This window comes from Anastrepha ludens, chromosome 5, assembly GCF_028408465.1.
Source record: "Anastrepha ludens isolate Willacy chromosome 5, idAnaLude1.1, whole genome shotgun sequence".
NCBI lineage: Eukaryota > Metazoa > Arthropoda > Insecta > Diptera > Tephritidae > Anastrepha > Anastrepha ludens.
In genome coordinates this window covers 94,531,285-94,547,594 of record NC_071501.1, presented here as the reverse complement: position 1 = coordinate 94,547,594, position 16,310 = coordinate 94,531,285, and the positions used below count along the sequence as shown (strand labels likewise).

At 33.1% G+C, this 16,310-nt stretch overlaps 1 protein-coding gene across 1 annotated transcript in view; it reads right to left on the bottom strand.

The window, feature by feature from the left end:
* Positions 1-15,285, bottom strand: part of LOC128864255 (uncharacterized) — a 66,508-nt gene extending 51,223 nt beyond the window's left edge. The window contains exon 1 of the mRNA XM_054103828.1: positions 14,683-15,285. Coding sequence (XP_053959803.1) covers positions 14,683-14,743 — 61 coding nt within the window. The 5' untranslated portion in view covers positions 14,744-15,285. The remainder of the gene's footprint in view (positions 1-14,682) is intronic.
* Between the last annotated feature and the right edge of the window lie 1,025 nt (positions 15,286-16,310).

Sequence of the window (16,310 nt, the reverse complement as noted above, 5' to 3'; positions counted from 1 at the left end):
AATTGGCCTATTTATTGAGAAAGTTATCGTTTAGTGAGTGGACGGACGACAAGACGACTTACTCATCATATCTTTCAGCTTTTACATACACAAATGCGTTTAAATATATGGGGTGACAGTTTGGATATATAAACAGTTTTACGAAATTCAACACATTTTGGATTCTCAAATAAGTTGTGTTGGGTTTGATGATAAATATGCAAATATTTTATATTTTTTATATTTTTTTTTTAAATTTTACTGCGCTATTTTTTTATAGAGAACTAGAATTTTGAAAAACTGATAGCAGATTTGTAATCGGAGATTTCAAAAACCCCCGAATAGTAATTTTTTTTATGAGCTTAGTTCAGATATTTTTCAGCTCAATCGTAGTCACTGGACTTCGGGGCAAAGGGTTAACCTCATTTTATTAAAATATATACTAATTTTTTTTGGACTAGCATATATTGCGTCCGATGTAGTCGAATGGGCTAGTGCATGTCTACCATGCGGGAGTGCGAAAGCTCGAGCCAAACACTTAACAGAAGTGTAGATGCCAATTATTATTATTTTTTTTTATATCGCTATTAAGTGTAAGATTCAAGCTTTAATTCGAATATAGGTAGAAACCTTTAGCATCTCAGGCTTTTTTAGAAAAGAAGAGCTAACAACTCATTTTATCGTTTACACCCATCCCAGAATCATTTGGAGCACGCAATAATATATGGAATAGCAGTCCCAAAAATTGTAAGTACTGGAATATATAAAAAGTGAATTTTGTAGGCCAGACTTATATGCAGTTTGTTTGAAGAGTGAAATTTGTTGAAAGTTTTTCTTTTTTTTTTCTTCGAAAAAGGCGAAAACGCAAGCTAGGCGTTTGAAGACGTGAATCGTTTTTACTATAGGTATAGTCTTGATTATGTAATAGGAATCATGCGCAGTAACGGTTTCGTCATTTCAGTCACCCAGAAATGGCCAGCTTTAGCCAATCACAGAAGAATTATTTGGCAGGAGCGCCCAGCTTTAACTAACTGAAAAGGGATTCTCTGGCATCAGAATAACTCTCTTCTAAAAGGTAACCCAAAATTAATCACCCTATTGGAAAATTAAAAATTTTTGCAAATGGCAGTGTACGTAAGTCCTATTTGGCACTTGGCGCCACTAGAGCTGCGATATACAAACATACAAGCGTAAAGGTATTATAAAAATGTTGATAACTCAAACAATTTTTCTTAGTAGTAAAAAAGAGCACAAGGGGGGGAAAAAATGATATAAAATCCGCGCGATTTTTCAGCAACTTCTAACTTGCACTTTTTTAAACCGAAATTTAATAAATTCTAAAGCTGCATACCAAGAATCCGTTTCCAAATTCACATTAAAAACCGTGGGATTGTGATGGAAAGTTTGGGGATTTATTTTTTAGTTTAGAGCAAACTTTTGAACTTTAATTCAAATGAATTTTTTCATACTTTTGTAAGAAAAAATAATGAACAAAATAGTCTGAGCTATTCAAATGTTGACGTACTATCGATTTGTCGCGAGCTGTACTTTATAGAGCGGACCTGAGATCAAGTGACTACTATTAGCTCCTGTTTTTGGCGCTTGACTTTGCTGGTGAACCATTTGACTCAAGGAAATTTTCCGAAAATCGACTATCCGAACTTGGAAAGATCAGGTAGAGAACGACTTGGCTTCACTTGGTGTGTCCAATTGCCGCCGGTTAGCACGAGAACGAAACGACTGGCGCGCTTTGTTAAACTCGGTCAAAGTCGCGTAAGCGGTTATCGCGCCAATTAAGAAGAAAAAGAAGAAGCGTTAATCTGCCATTGACAGGAAGTTTGCTCTCGATTCTGAATACTCTTTTTTGTCAGGTTAGGCTTCAGATGTGAATTTGAAAACTTTTCGTTACTTCTAATTGTAATTGAACTGTTTTATTTTTATTTAAACAAAATTTTTTTGAAACTTTTTTTTAATCCTTTTTTTAATTTTAATTTAAAACAAAAATTTTAATTTTGTTTAATTTTAATTTTTTTATTAAATTTTTGTTCTGTTTTTTTAAATATTTTTTGGCAAAACCCCTTTATAGGTCCGTTTTTTTTCACACATACTGTACAAATAGATATATGAGGGCATGTACGAGTGCTGCCAATTGTATTTGAGTTTGCGCAACATGTTTTATGAAGTAGGCAGTGTCTGCACACTTGCCAAGCAAATAATTGCATAAATGCATGCAAACATATGCACTTACACACATACATATACCTACGTAATACAACAACTGTACGAAAGCTACAGCGTACGTTGACTGCCAAAACATTACCCATGGCCAGCAAGTGCAAAATTTCCCGCACTTAAAGAAAAATTGCACCGAGCCAAGACACTGCACACATACATACGCACATTGGCGATAAGCTAAGCAAGTATGCAGTAAAGAAATTATAGTAATTTTCGAAAATGCAATAAAATATTTATTTATAACAGGAGGAAGGAAAATAAGCGAAAATGTTAATTAGAAACAAAATTACAGCTTTGTGCACAAAATGATTATAATTTATTCTAAAGCATTTTGTAATCATGAACAATTTCTTTAATAAACTGACAATGGTGGTTGCAACGTGTGGGCTACTTAGAGTAGAATGAGTATGAACATTAGGGTGTCCGAAAAAAACAAAAAAAAGCGGGTTTTCCAGCGGATTAAATTTTAAGGCTTCTGATAGAAACATTTCGGGCAAAAAAATATAAGAATTATTGAGAAAGTAAAGGGTCTTCGAAAAGACGCGCCTAAATGTTGATTTAAAATAAAATTAGGAAAAATGTATATCTTTTTCGGTTTCACTATTTTTTATTCAAAATACCGATCTTAAAAATTATAGAAAATTAAAAAATAACATTATTTATATACCCACTATGAGCACATCTACCGGCTGTCATACGAGAGTTCAAATTTTCACGGACTCGCTCATTCAAGAACTCGCAAGGAATTCAGAAATCTTAATCCGCATGTTGTGTTTCAACTCTGGATTTGTTGTTGGCTTATTCGCATAGAGTTTACTTTTCAAAAAACCCCAGCATGGTCTGCCAGCTCATTTTCAACCCTCGATAGCACCAGTTTCTTGAAATTTTTTTACCAACCTTTGAATTGTTGACTCATTCGGACGATTATTTCCTCCGAATTCGAATTTTTACGAATTTTGCGATAAATTGTTCTTGAAAATCGACCATTTTCAGAACAAGTTTCAATAATTTTATCGTGTTCTATAGTGTAAAATTACGCATCTGTCTACTTGAAAAATGTCAGAGATGGCATAAAAGGGTCTAGGAATTATTCACTACTGATAACTAGGCGTGACTTTTGAAAGGCCCTTCACTTTTTACAAATTATTTTTTTTCCGAAATCTCAAAATCTTTAGTCAAAAGCCTCAAAATTTAATAGATTTTATAATTAAAAGCGGAAAACACCCTCTTTTCTGGCTTGTTGGCCACGTTGACATCCAAAGGTAGTCTGAATAAAATTAGTTTTTAAAAGAGTAGAGTATGAGCTGAAGAGGGTTGCTTAAAAGTGTCTCAAAATTTTATCAATATTTTTAAATATTTTAGTCAGAGGTCTAAAAATATAATATACTTTACAATTACGGGGGAAAATGGACTTATTTTGGTTTTTTTATTGGCACATTTACCTCCAAAAACAGCTCCTGCGGGAAGTTATGCTTCATTATTACCTTTAAAAGAAAAGTGCAGTTCAAACGAGTCACGCTCCATCAACGACGCATGTCGAACCCTTTATGATATGTCTAAAGAGTTGGATGTTGACAGATCAACCGTCGGTAACCGTTTGCACGTGTTGAGAATAGCCCAGAAAGCAGGTAACTGGGTGACACATCAATTGACGGAGAGGGATGTCGAGCGGCGTTTGGTGACGAGTGAGATGCTTCTTGAACGGCAGAAGAGAAAAGGTTTGTTGCATCGCATCGTCACTGGCTATAAAAAAATGGATCTATTATGATAATTCTAAGCGTCGAAAATGCTGGATTCTGCCAAGTGAACCAGGTCTATGGGCAGCGAAAAAAATTATTCATGCTGCAAAGGTTATGTTGTGCATCTGGTGGGATCAGAAGGGTGTCATCTATTATGAACTACTTAAACCTTCTGAAACCATCACTGGCAATCTTTACCGACGGCAGCTAAAGCGTTTGAATAGCGATCTCAAGCGGCCGGAATGGGGCGTTAGACATGACAAACTGATTTTGCTGTATGATAACGCCAAGCCACACGTTATTAAATCGGTCCAGAGATATTTAGAGGGACTAAATTGGGAAATCTTGCCCCAACTGCCGTATTTACCAGACATTGCACCTTCGGATTACCATCTGTTCAGATCAATGCAGTCGGCCCTTATTGGAGAGCGGTTCACTTCTTACGATAGTATCGCAAACTGGTTTAATGAATGGATCAAGTCAAAAGAACTCGAATTTTTCGTCAGAGGAATCCGTATGCTGCCCGAAAGATGGAGTAAAGTTGTGGCTTCCAATGGCGCTTACTTCACATAATTTCATGTATTATTTAATTGTTTAAATAGTTCATAACTTTGGCTATGAAAGGACGGAAGCCTATTCCCATACTCAATAATTTTATCCAAAAAATTACCTCATTAGCAAAGTTTTTGAATAGAATCAAAACAATGCGTCCTTTAGGAGTACTCTCAAATCGTTTCAGCTCACGTAAGCTACAGTATTTATCCGAAATATTATATTTTGTTGAGAAGCCTTAAAATACAATGCATTGTCTAGCCGATGGCCCTGACAGGTAGTGCTTAAGCTTTAAGCTCAGCAATTATTTATAATTAAATAAATAAAATAAAATAAGATAAAATAAAATTAATACATTTTACAATTTCGATGGCAAAAAAATCTCAGATTTTTTTTATTTTTGGATAGTGGGTGCACCCTAATGCGCATATTTGTCATCTTTGATTTCGAACATTCTGCTCATTATCGTTGATGTCCGCAGACTTTTCTTTCTGTGCACTTATTAACTTAAGAACTCGCCCACTCGCTCATCTTGCCACACATCACGCATTTGCATTCCCATGCAAATTAAGTCAAATTTCTTCTCATACTACACCATCACACATACACATTTAATTATATATACATATATGCACATTATGCATAATTATATACAAATGCACTAATAATAAGATTGTAATAATAACCACCCACCCAATTCAGATCGAGACTTGCACGATATTTAATTTTTTTTTTTTACATATAAATTGTTTCAGCCACATCATTCACAACCTACTGATGAGCTAAACGAGGCATGCCACAGTGCAAATATAGTTAGCTGCTCGGTATTTACTGGCAATCACTGTGTTGACATGCGCTGGCAAAAATCTGCCGTAATTACATAAATACACATTTGGACGTTAATTAATAATTACATAGCTGAGGCTTTTAATTGAATTTCTGTTTGCCGTAATCGTAGCAGATTTACAGAATCCCTCATATTATATTAGTAATTTTTATTCTGGAAAAATATATAATTAAAAATATTTTGCTAAGCGAAAACAATTGACGGAAATACTTTTTTTCATAAGTGCCTCATTTTGTGTGTCTCATTAGTGAGCGGAACAATTTACCAGTTGCAAAAGTTAATAATCTATTTTAAATATTTGTAGGTGTTTGTGTAGAAACTTAAAATTCTCTATCCAAATGCGGAAAATTTAAGTGTAAATCTGGGACTGTCATGACAGCCACGAAATAATTATCTATCTACATGTGATGGCGTGACATTAGTGGAGTAAATATTTTCCGCTGAAAATGAGAAATAAAGGGAATAAAAAATATTTTTGAAACATATAAAAGTCTAACAGCCTTAGTCATGGCCGGCATCACAAAGTTACAAGGAAATATATGTATGTATGTATTAATTGAAGTAAAAAGTTTGAAATGTTTTTAGTGAGCCATATCTCACGATATATATCAGGTCATTTAAAGGTTACATTAGGAATAAACAAGAAAAGGAAAAATATAATAGATATAAAATTGACATTAGCAGAAAAAAAGTTGTTTGGCAGAAAAAAAGATTTTAGGCAAAACAAATGTTTCCCCAAAAATTTTTAACAAAACCATAAAATTTTTTCCCAAACATTTCTTGTAAGTTTGTATATATATTGTTTGGGAAAAAAATGTTTAACAAAAAAATATAACTTAAAAAAGATTTAAAGTGTGTACATATAATTTCTTCCGAAAAACATTGGAAATTAAAAAAAAAAATTTATCTGAAAATTTTTCTTTGGGGAAAAAACATAAGTTTTTGTTTTTCCACAAACTATGCATGGTATACAATTTGTATGCACATATACAATATAACATTTAAAAAAAAATTAAAATAAAATGAAACTTTTTCCATCAAATTTTTCTTAAATATATAAGCCATATATGAGTTTTGTGAAAAAATTTTAACAAAAAATTATGTTTTTCCAAAGAAAAACTTTCAGATATAACTTTTTCAAAAAAAGATTTTTTAAGGATGTATATATAATTTTTAAGAACATTTTTTAACACAAAATATAAAAAAATTTTACAAAAAAGTTCCAAAAACAATTTTTGTTCTATTAATATATTATTTTATACACACTTTTTGGACAAAATTGAAAAAAAAATATATATAATATATTATATAAAGGGTGATTTTTTAAGAGCTATAGGACATTTTATCAAAAAAGCACACGTAAATTCAGAAAAATGCATGAAATTTTTATTTAAATCGATAGTACAGTACATATAATTTAATGTTATATAATATAATTAATTATTTCATGCAAATATTGACCGCGACTACGCTTCAAATGGTCCATCCGCTTAGTCCAACTTTGGAATACTCTTTCCAATGTTTCGGCCGGTATCTCACATATAAATGCTTTAATGTTGTCTTCCAATGCGTTAATTGAAGCAGGCTTGTCTGAATAGACATTAGCTTTAACATAGCCCCAGAAAATCTAAAGGCGTTATATTGCACGATCTGGGTGGCCAATTGACAGGTCCCGAACGTGAAATAAAATGTTCACCGAACTCGCCTCTCAACAAGTCCATTGTTACGCGTGCTATGTGGCATGTGGCACCGTCTTGCTGAAACCACATGTCAAGCAAGTCAAGCTCTTGCATTTTGGGCAAACAAAAGTTGGATATCATTTCACGGTAGCGCTCACCACTCACAGTTACGTTACGAATCGCAGCATCTTGGAAGAAGTACGGTCCAATGATACCTCCAGCCATAAACCGCACCAAACTGTGACCTTTTCTGGATACATTGGTAGCTCTTGCAATTCTTCTGGCTGATCTTCACTCCAAAATCGACAATTCTCCTTATTTACGTACCCATTTATCCAAAAATTGTGGGTGATTAAACTGACCATAAAATGGAAGAAGCGCGCGATAAACTTTCTTAACAGAACACGCATTTTTATAATAAAATTCAATGATTTGCAAGCGTTGTTCGTTTGTAAAACGATTCATGGTTAATTTATAGACCAAACTGAAGATGTTTGACAGTGAAACAAAACACGAAACGTGCGTCAGCTGTTTAAACCAACTGTTAAAAAAGATAATAGCTAAACAATCACCCTTTATATTTAACTTTTTCCATAAAATTTGTTTTAAATATGTTTACCATATATAATTTTTAAGAAAAGTTTTTAACAAAAAAATTTTTTTTCCAAAAACAAATTTTCAGATAAAAATTTTTTAAATATTATTTTTTGGAAAATATTTTTAATAAAAAATTATGTTTTTAAGATATAACTTTTTCAAAAATATGTTTCTTAATTTTTATTTTTTTCCAAAAATTGTATATGGTATAAAACTTTTCCAAAAAAAATTCCAAAAAAAAATTTTCCCTCAAAAAAATTTTTTTTTCTTCTTTATTTTTTGGTAAAAATGTTTTTATTGGTATGCACATGTATAATCGTGGGAAAAAATTAAAATAAAATGCAATTTTTTCCATACAATTTTTGTAAATATGTATGTGCACCATTTACAATTTTTTTGAAAAAGTTCTAACAAAAAATTAGGTTCTTTTCTAAAAAAATATTTTTAGATGTATAAACTAAATAAAACATGTTTAAGTGCGTATATATAATATTTAAGAACTTTGTTTTAGTATGTTTTCCAGAAAAATTTTTTTTTTTATTTTTTATTATTTTTCCAAAAAAAAAATTTTTACTTGCTTGCCTACTACGTATGATGAACTTGCTCTTAGTTTTTGTAAAATTTTTTTTAATTTTTCAAAAAAGAACTATGTATGATGAGCTTACCCCGAATCTGGTGCCAACTGAATCTTCTAAGAAGCAAAAGCAGATCTTTAGCCAAACTTTGTTGTAATTTGCTTTGCTGGAATCGCTAATTGCTGAATCGAGGTGGAAGGATTTTGATCAACATTCTCACTAACTGCGGCAATCTTTGCATTAAACCTATGTTTCCCCAAGGGCGAAAATTTTAGGACTTAAATTGAGCCGATCATTTCAAATTTTTCGTTTTGCCAGCATCAACGTTTATGTACTGATATTCATTTTGAAACCACATAAAAAAAGGTACCGTCTAGGAATTATTCCCTACTGATGTCACTTTTAAAGGGCCCGTTATATACCTATACTTTACAATAAAATAATAAAAAAAAATAGTAATTTTCTTTAAAAATTCCTTTATTAATAACTTAAAAGAAACTCAAATTTGATATTCAGCTACACCTAAAACTTCTATCAACCAGTTTTTGTTTTGAAGAAATACTTTACTTTAACTTTAAAATGAAAATATTAACCAGTATCACCAAACACGATATCAGAAATTGTGTGTTGTTGCATTTGCATAAAATCCTCAAAAATGCTGCTGATATTTTTAATTAAATTCCATGTGAATTCCACTACAGTACGTAAAAGTCTATAAAAGGTTTAGTACCACAAAATAAAAAAAATGAGGTCAACAATATTTTGAACGTTGAATTCTTTATTTTCACGTGATTTGCGATTGGCGCCACTTTTTAACGTCTCTCGCATGCAGAAGATGTTAGCTGTTTGCTTTTAGCTTTCAGTTTCGCTGGGTGTGTCACTTAAGGTCATCTGCTGATAGCCACGCCAAGGCCTGAACCTCAGCTACATTGTTGATGGATTTAGTTTTCCATGCAGGCTTACGTTTTCGTTAAGGAATTTTTTTAGTCAACCGAATTCGTTGCATAGCTCACGAATTTTTTCTCATTTCACTAAAAAGTACTTAGCGGCATTTACGAGTACATACACATACATACATACATACATACATTTGTAGACTTATAATTTCTCACAGCAAGCCACTTTTTGCGGCAATTGTTAAAAGTATAAAAATCCAAGTTAACTGCCTATTATTTTTTTATTTTCCACTTGATGTGTTTTTCTGCATAACTTTGAAATGCTGTCATGTGTCACAATACTTGCATTTAAGTGTAGGGTTGTATGTTTGTATGTATGTACGTATGTGTATAAATATCCTCGATTATTCATTTATCGAACTATTCCTTTAGCACAAAATCGCGCCACAATGTCACTGAACAATAACTCGTTGACAGGCATGGATTTTCATTTCCATTTCTTTTTATTTGGCACTGCGGAAGATGGTTTGCAGGATGTCACGATGAAGCTTGCCTTGGTAGTGATAAGTTTCGCAAGGTGTCCTATTTTTAGTTTTTACTTAAATTTTAACTGCAACTTTGTTTCCATTCAATGACGTCGCATGAATAAGAATTCTTATTGGCTGGAAATTTTTAGATTTATTAAATGGAAAATACAAAAAGACTTAAACAAAACCATATGAAATATTTGCGCAAACAAATGATGACAAAGAAAACTATTGATGAAATTAAAAGGGAGCTAAAAGAGGCCAACGGGGTTTCAGTCCCTCCTTATCAACTATAAAATAATGGACAGTTGGATTTTAAACTGGGGCCCTGCCAGCATTTTTATCTAAGACCGCCCAAGCCCTCACAATGAGGTTACCAATTCAGAAATGACAGTGACAGCTATCTTTGAATTTTTAAAAATAATCCGACATATAGAATAGCCTGTCGCCTTATTGTTGCTCTTTGATTGCTTCAAGAGGGGTGGCTGAAAATTTCGTGCCCTAAGGTACCTAGCGACGGCTCGTCATAAAGGTACTGATAACACTAATTTTGTGACCCTCATTTCTATTTGGTTTCTTAAAAGTTATGTCAGAAAAACGGAGGAACAAACTACGTCAACGAAAATTCTCGAAATTGTGAGTACCGGGCTGTGATTGAAAAAAAGGAATTTCTTGTTAAGAAATATGAAGAAAAAGGAAATATGAAGAAACGCCATCAGTTTTTGAGGCTTTCACTCCTCCATACATTGCCAAAAAGATGGGCTCGACTATTTTAACAAGGAAGAGATATCACTGAAGATAACCTCCTCTTAGTCTGGTAGTAAACGATAGTTACAGAAGAAAATTTTCAACAAACCTCAAAACTAGTACAGACTGAGTGAAGAATGATAATTGTGACAGATAACAGAAATAAAACAGATTAGCAAAGAATAAATCGAAAAGATTTTAAAGGAATATTTGCACATGAAATACAAGGCCTTGTTAGACTTCGTGAATGCTCACATCGCGTAACAAGCAGCCATTTTTGGAGAGTTGTAAAGAATTCACCGTAGCCGAATGGTTGGTGCGTGGCTATTGTTCGGGAGTGCGCAGGTTCACATCTCCATGCATGAGACAACAAAAATGATATAGAAAGTTTTTACTGCCCCCAGCAGACAACAACTAATAATAGTAGATATCTAAAATTCTTCTAGATATTTCGGAACAAGAATATCGGATGGTTAGTAGCAATCATGGGGTAGAAATCCTCGCGTCCAGCTTATCAGATTATTAAGAAAACTAAAAAATTATTTCAAAGAATTTTTGAAGATAGCCATAACTTCAAACCAAATATGAATTGAAGCTTCATGAGAGTTTTTTGCTGCAAAAATTTACTAATTGCGCTTTCTTAAAGCCATTCAAAAATACTCCAGGTAATTAAATGCCATGGGCACGATCTGTCGTGTAGAGAGCAAAATAACTCATAAAGCGTCATAAATTGAAATTAGAAATCGTGACTTTCAAGCAGGCATAGTTTTCAAAGCAATCGACTTTGCGGGAGGGGGCTCCATTGAATCTACGAAAATTGAAAATACTCTTGATTGCAGGTTTGCTCATATATTTTTGCAGCAGAGGCGTGATTTCAACACGTAAAAGATCAAAAATAAAATAAAATTGGTTGCGGTTGTTTTTTATGTTTTTTAGGGCTCGAGTCAAATGTAATGTTTGCGCTCCTCAAGAAGAGTTGTGATTTAAACAAATAAACGTTCAAAAACGAAAACATAAAATATCTTTTCAGTTATTTCGTTAGTAGACTATGACTGCTAACCCACGCCGCTCTTCGAAATTAGTCGGTGAATGTAAGACTAAACAGTGTTGCAAAACACAACAAGGGATGCCTGAACAGTGTGGTATTACAGGGAACGAGTTTGGTTATGAACTGGCTAATGAAGGCTCTGCAAGCATTCCACTAAGCCCTGGCATGAATTCTGCATCAATTCAACTTTGGATTGGTGACTTCGAGGAGTCTACCCATAGGGCAAGTTTGTCTGAGTTGGGCTCCTGCAGAGTAGGCAAGTGCTTTGTGAAAGAACTAAACAGGAAATTAGCGACCTTTCTTCTAAAACTTAGTACCAATGACATGAGAGTACTGGTGGGTGTAATCACAAAGCGCAACGTCTGTAGTCCGCACAATGGTCTTTCTGACTGAGTGCTGGGACCTGTCCAACACCCCACAAATCTAGTCTAATCTAGACTATGACTGACTATCGAGTCAAAAAAAAGGGCGACAATGCCTCTAATTATTAGTCCTGAGCCTTTCTGTGGACTTACAAAAGGCCACATTAACGAATTTCTCGGAAAGTGGGAGTAGAGGAAATTCGTTGAAAACCGGTGGAATTATATTGAAGCGAAAAGCGTCCTAACTCTAGATAGAGCAATTTCTGATAAGTTACTTTTGCTCAGCAGAGTTGAATTACGATTTTAACTGGTTACTTTGCAAGAAACTGTCGCCTGAGATATCCTTAATTCCTTGACTAATGAATCGAGCGACAATTGTGTGTGCCAATTTCGATGCACGCTTTTCTCGTTCGTAAAAACAATCTCGAAATGGATACGAGATTTTCACTTTAGGCCAAAACAAGACATCGCCTGTCTGATACGAGGAAGTATCATCTATCACATGTTGTTCTATAGCAAAGAGTTAAACGAAATTAGACCTTCTGAGACCACCATTTGCCGATACGGTGAAATGAATACGGAAAATTCAGAGCAGATTCTTTGTGAATGTCCTGCACTAGGCAGAGAATTACGGAACACAAAACCTCAAAATGTGCTAAATTTTCAAAAAGCCTTAAAATATTGGTACTCTTGTGCAGGCTTTGCACACATTTCGCAGTAGCTTAATAATAATAGTAGAAAACTATAGGCAAATTACCAAAACCTTTGAAAAAAAGTTGAAAATCTTTCGTGCAATCATTGGCCGCGTTTGTTACCAGTTTACTTCAAAGCTTTAATTTCTTAAATATTTCTCAGTTTTAATATTTCAAAATCCACATCAAACATTAAACTGCACTTTTGACCCAGTGCCAAGTGATGCCCTACAACGGAAGCGGAAACAGTTCAATGAACTCATACGAATGCAACAGAATACGGAATGGCAGCCATAGAGGGAAAAGGTTAAGAATTTATTCGGTTAGAATATAAAGCGGCACAACTCATAATTAGCGGACATTTATGCGCGGGCGCCAATCTAAATGCAAAAAAAAACAACAAAATTCGGAAAATATATATAAATAAACCGAGATAAAATGAACAAAATGCAACCCTTTTATTTGCACAGCTAAGCGCACTATGCGGAAGGCGTAAAAAATGTGAAGTGATGATGTGGTCAAGCAGCGAAGTGGGTGGGTGGGAAGTAATTCGAGAAGAAGAACGCAGTGATTAGTGACATGCAATAGCGGATTTGGCACTGTGTCGGAAGGAGAAGAGAAAGACAAACACAAATGGAATTGAGGCACTGAAGCGGCGTGTAATTGGAGGATGAAATGTGGTGTCGTGCCAAGTAGGCAAATATACATATACCTATGTATGTATGTTACAGTAGTGAGTAATATAAATGTACACTACTTTTCGAACTGAATTTTTGTTTTTGTTAATATTATTCATTTTTGAATCAAAACTATATAAATATAAACTTTATACAAAATTTAGAAAAATTCAACAAAATTTTCATTTAAACTTTAAAAAAATTTTGAAAAATTCAACCAAATTTTCATTTAAACTTTAAAAAAATTTTGAAAAATTTAACAAAATTTTAACTTAAATTTTATACAAAATTTAAAAAAAATTCAAGAAAAATTTTCATTTAAACGTTATACAAAATTTAAAAGAATGAAATAAAATTTCATTTAAACTTTATAAAAAATTTAGGAAAATTCAATAAAATTTTCATTTAAACTTTATTCTAAATTTAGAAAAATTCAACAAAACTTTCATTTAAGATTTAAAAAAATTCAACAAAACTTTCATTTAAACTTCATAAAAAAATTAGAAATATGCATCAAAGAAAAATTTTGATTTAAACTTTATTCAAAATTTAGGAAAATTCAATAAAAATGTTCATTTAAAATTTATACAAAATTTAAAAGAATTCAATAAAATTTCATTTAAACTTTATAAAAAATTTAGGAAAATTCAATAAAATTTTCATTTAAACTTTATTCTAAATTTAGAAAAATTCAACAAAACTTTCATTTAAGATTTAAAAAAATTCAACAAAACTTTCATTTAAACTTCATAAAAAAAATTAGAAATATGCAACAAAATTTTCATTTTAGAAAAATTCAACAAAACTTTCATTTAAGCTTTAGACTTTTTCATATTAAATTTTAGAAATATTTTGATAATGCAGTTTTATAGCTGATTGAATTTTGGTACAAAGAAGTGGAAGTTTTAAGTGGCTCAAAATCTTTTGGGTTCTTTATTCGAACCCAAATAAATCAAACTTTCATACGTTATACAAAATTAAAAACCAATCAAATAAATTTGTATCTAAACTTTAGACTTTTTAATATAAATTTAAAAAAAATTTCGAGTATGGAGTTTTATATTCGTTAATTTCGATACAATAAACAGCAAGTTTTAAGCGGCTAAAAAATTATTCAGATTTATGAGAATTTTGCACTTTATTCCATATGAAAATTCATTTCTTGTGGAAGAATTTCGTTTGAAAAAAAGAAAAAGAACCAAAAATAATCAATTAATTGTCCTTTAAAAACAAAAAAAAAAAGAACTAATAAAAAATATAAAAAAAATTATAAAAAATATATTTATATTTAAAAGAGTTCACTCCTCAATGGCCAGGCTCCGAGCGTATTTCTGTTATGAGAAAAGTTTTTCCCGAAAACCATCTGTATTGCGGGAAACGTAGGATAAGCAAAAGATGTAGATGCCATTGACACTTAGCGGAGAAATTCGGCCTTAACACTTTCACTATCATAATTTTTGCTTTAATTAATGACCTCCATATAAAATATAATATAAGTGGCGCAAAACGATGACAATCGTAAGTACTCACCCGCTGTGCTGCCCAATGCCAGTGCTAAAAGTAGCGCCAGGAGATAAGCTGAGGTGGACATAATTTCTGCTTTTAAAAGAGGCTTTTAATTGTTCTGGATTTTTTTTTTTTTATTAATCTTTTTAGTATTTTTAGTATGTAAAGGCACTTGTTGCTTAATAATTGGCAAGCTCACTACGCTTCAAATAAATGCAACGAAATTGTATTTATAATTTTATGTCTTTGTATATTTCACGCAAACAAAAACACGCCCACACACAATTTACAAACACTTTTGTGTGTGAAAATCAAAAATTGCAGCAATTACTTAAAAGAAAATTCGGTTTTTTTAATCTGCTGCAACCCAAAAATATTTTCACACAAACTATTTAAAAAAAGAAATATTTTTTTTTGAAGTTTTATTTTTGAAAAAAACGAGTTTTCAAAATTTAATTTTTTTAAATTTTCCAAATTCGCGCGCTGCTCACAACTGACCACTAAACACTACCGAACGACGACAATGCTGCTCACTGACTGCCAAACGACTGACTGCTGACTCTTCGATTCGTTGGCTTCCACAAGTCGTAGGTATTGCACTCGTCGACCACTAAAAGCGAACTGAAAATGCTCCACTCTGCTCCAGCCAAGTGCGTGCGTTTGTTGGTGTTGATGGCGATTAGCTTTTCCCTCATTGCAATCGAAGTTAAGTGTATTGAGGCGAAGCGTCTGACTCTGTCCCCATGTAGTTGTGTATGCGCGTGGATGTGTGCGTGTGTGTGTGACCTCTAACAGCTCTAATGCCGTGTGGCACGTACAGCGGGCGAATGGGAAGTGGCGAACGACACAAATACACACTTAAATATAATAGTTATCTGTACATGCATATGCATGTATGTTGTATGTGTAAGAGACGGTATGCTTGCATTGCTGTTGATAATTCCGTTGGTTTGTTTAGGGCTGCAATGCGATCGCTATTATCTGCCGACAGCATTAAAGTTGCAACTCAAATTAAAAGCGCGAAGTTAGCCCAAGCTTTGTTTGCTCTACGGCATAAAACTTAAGTAAATTCATCTTTTTAGTGGAACGTGCTTTAATTACAGTTAAAAGCTCATGATGTGGATTTCATGATGAAAATTCATCACATCTTGCGTGCGGGTCTTTTGTTTTTTTTTAGCTAAGACCGTAGGTATTGCACCGTTAGTATTTCTTTTAGTATTTTGTATTGTATTTTTGCTCCTAAGGAACGTTTGCTTTGATATCAGTGGAAGTGTGAAAGTGTACAGAAACTTACATATACAGGGTGGCTGATGAAAGCCGCTACCAAAAAAAAAATTGAATAACTTTTTTTCTTTTTAAGTTATCTGTTCCATTTTTGTTTTAATTTGCAGATTGATCTTTAAAATTTATTAAAATGGATAACTGGGACACGCAAACAAGAATTTGGATAGTCCGCCGCTATCACGCACTGGAGTCCGTAGTTTTGGTACAGAGAGAGTACAGGCGGATGTTTGGCGGCGATCCCCCGAGCAGATGGACCATAATGAGACTGGTGAATAATTTTGCTGAGCAAGGAACAGTCGCAAGAAGACCTTATCATCGAAACCCACCAGTTCGGACGGAGGAAACGATCGCTGCTGTAGCTGCAGCTA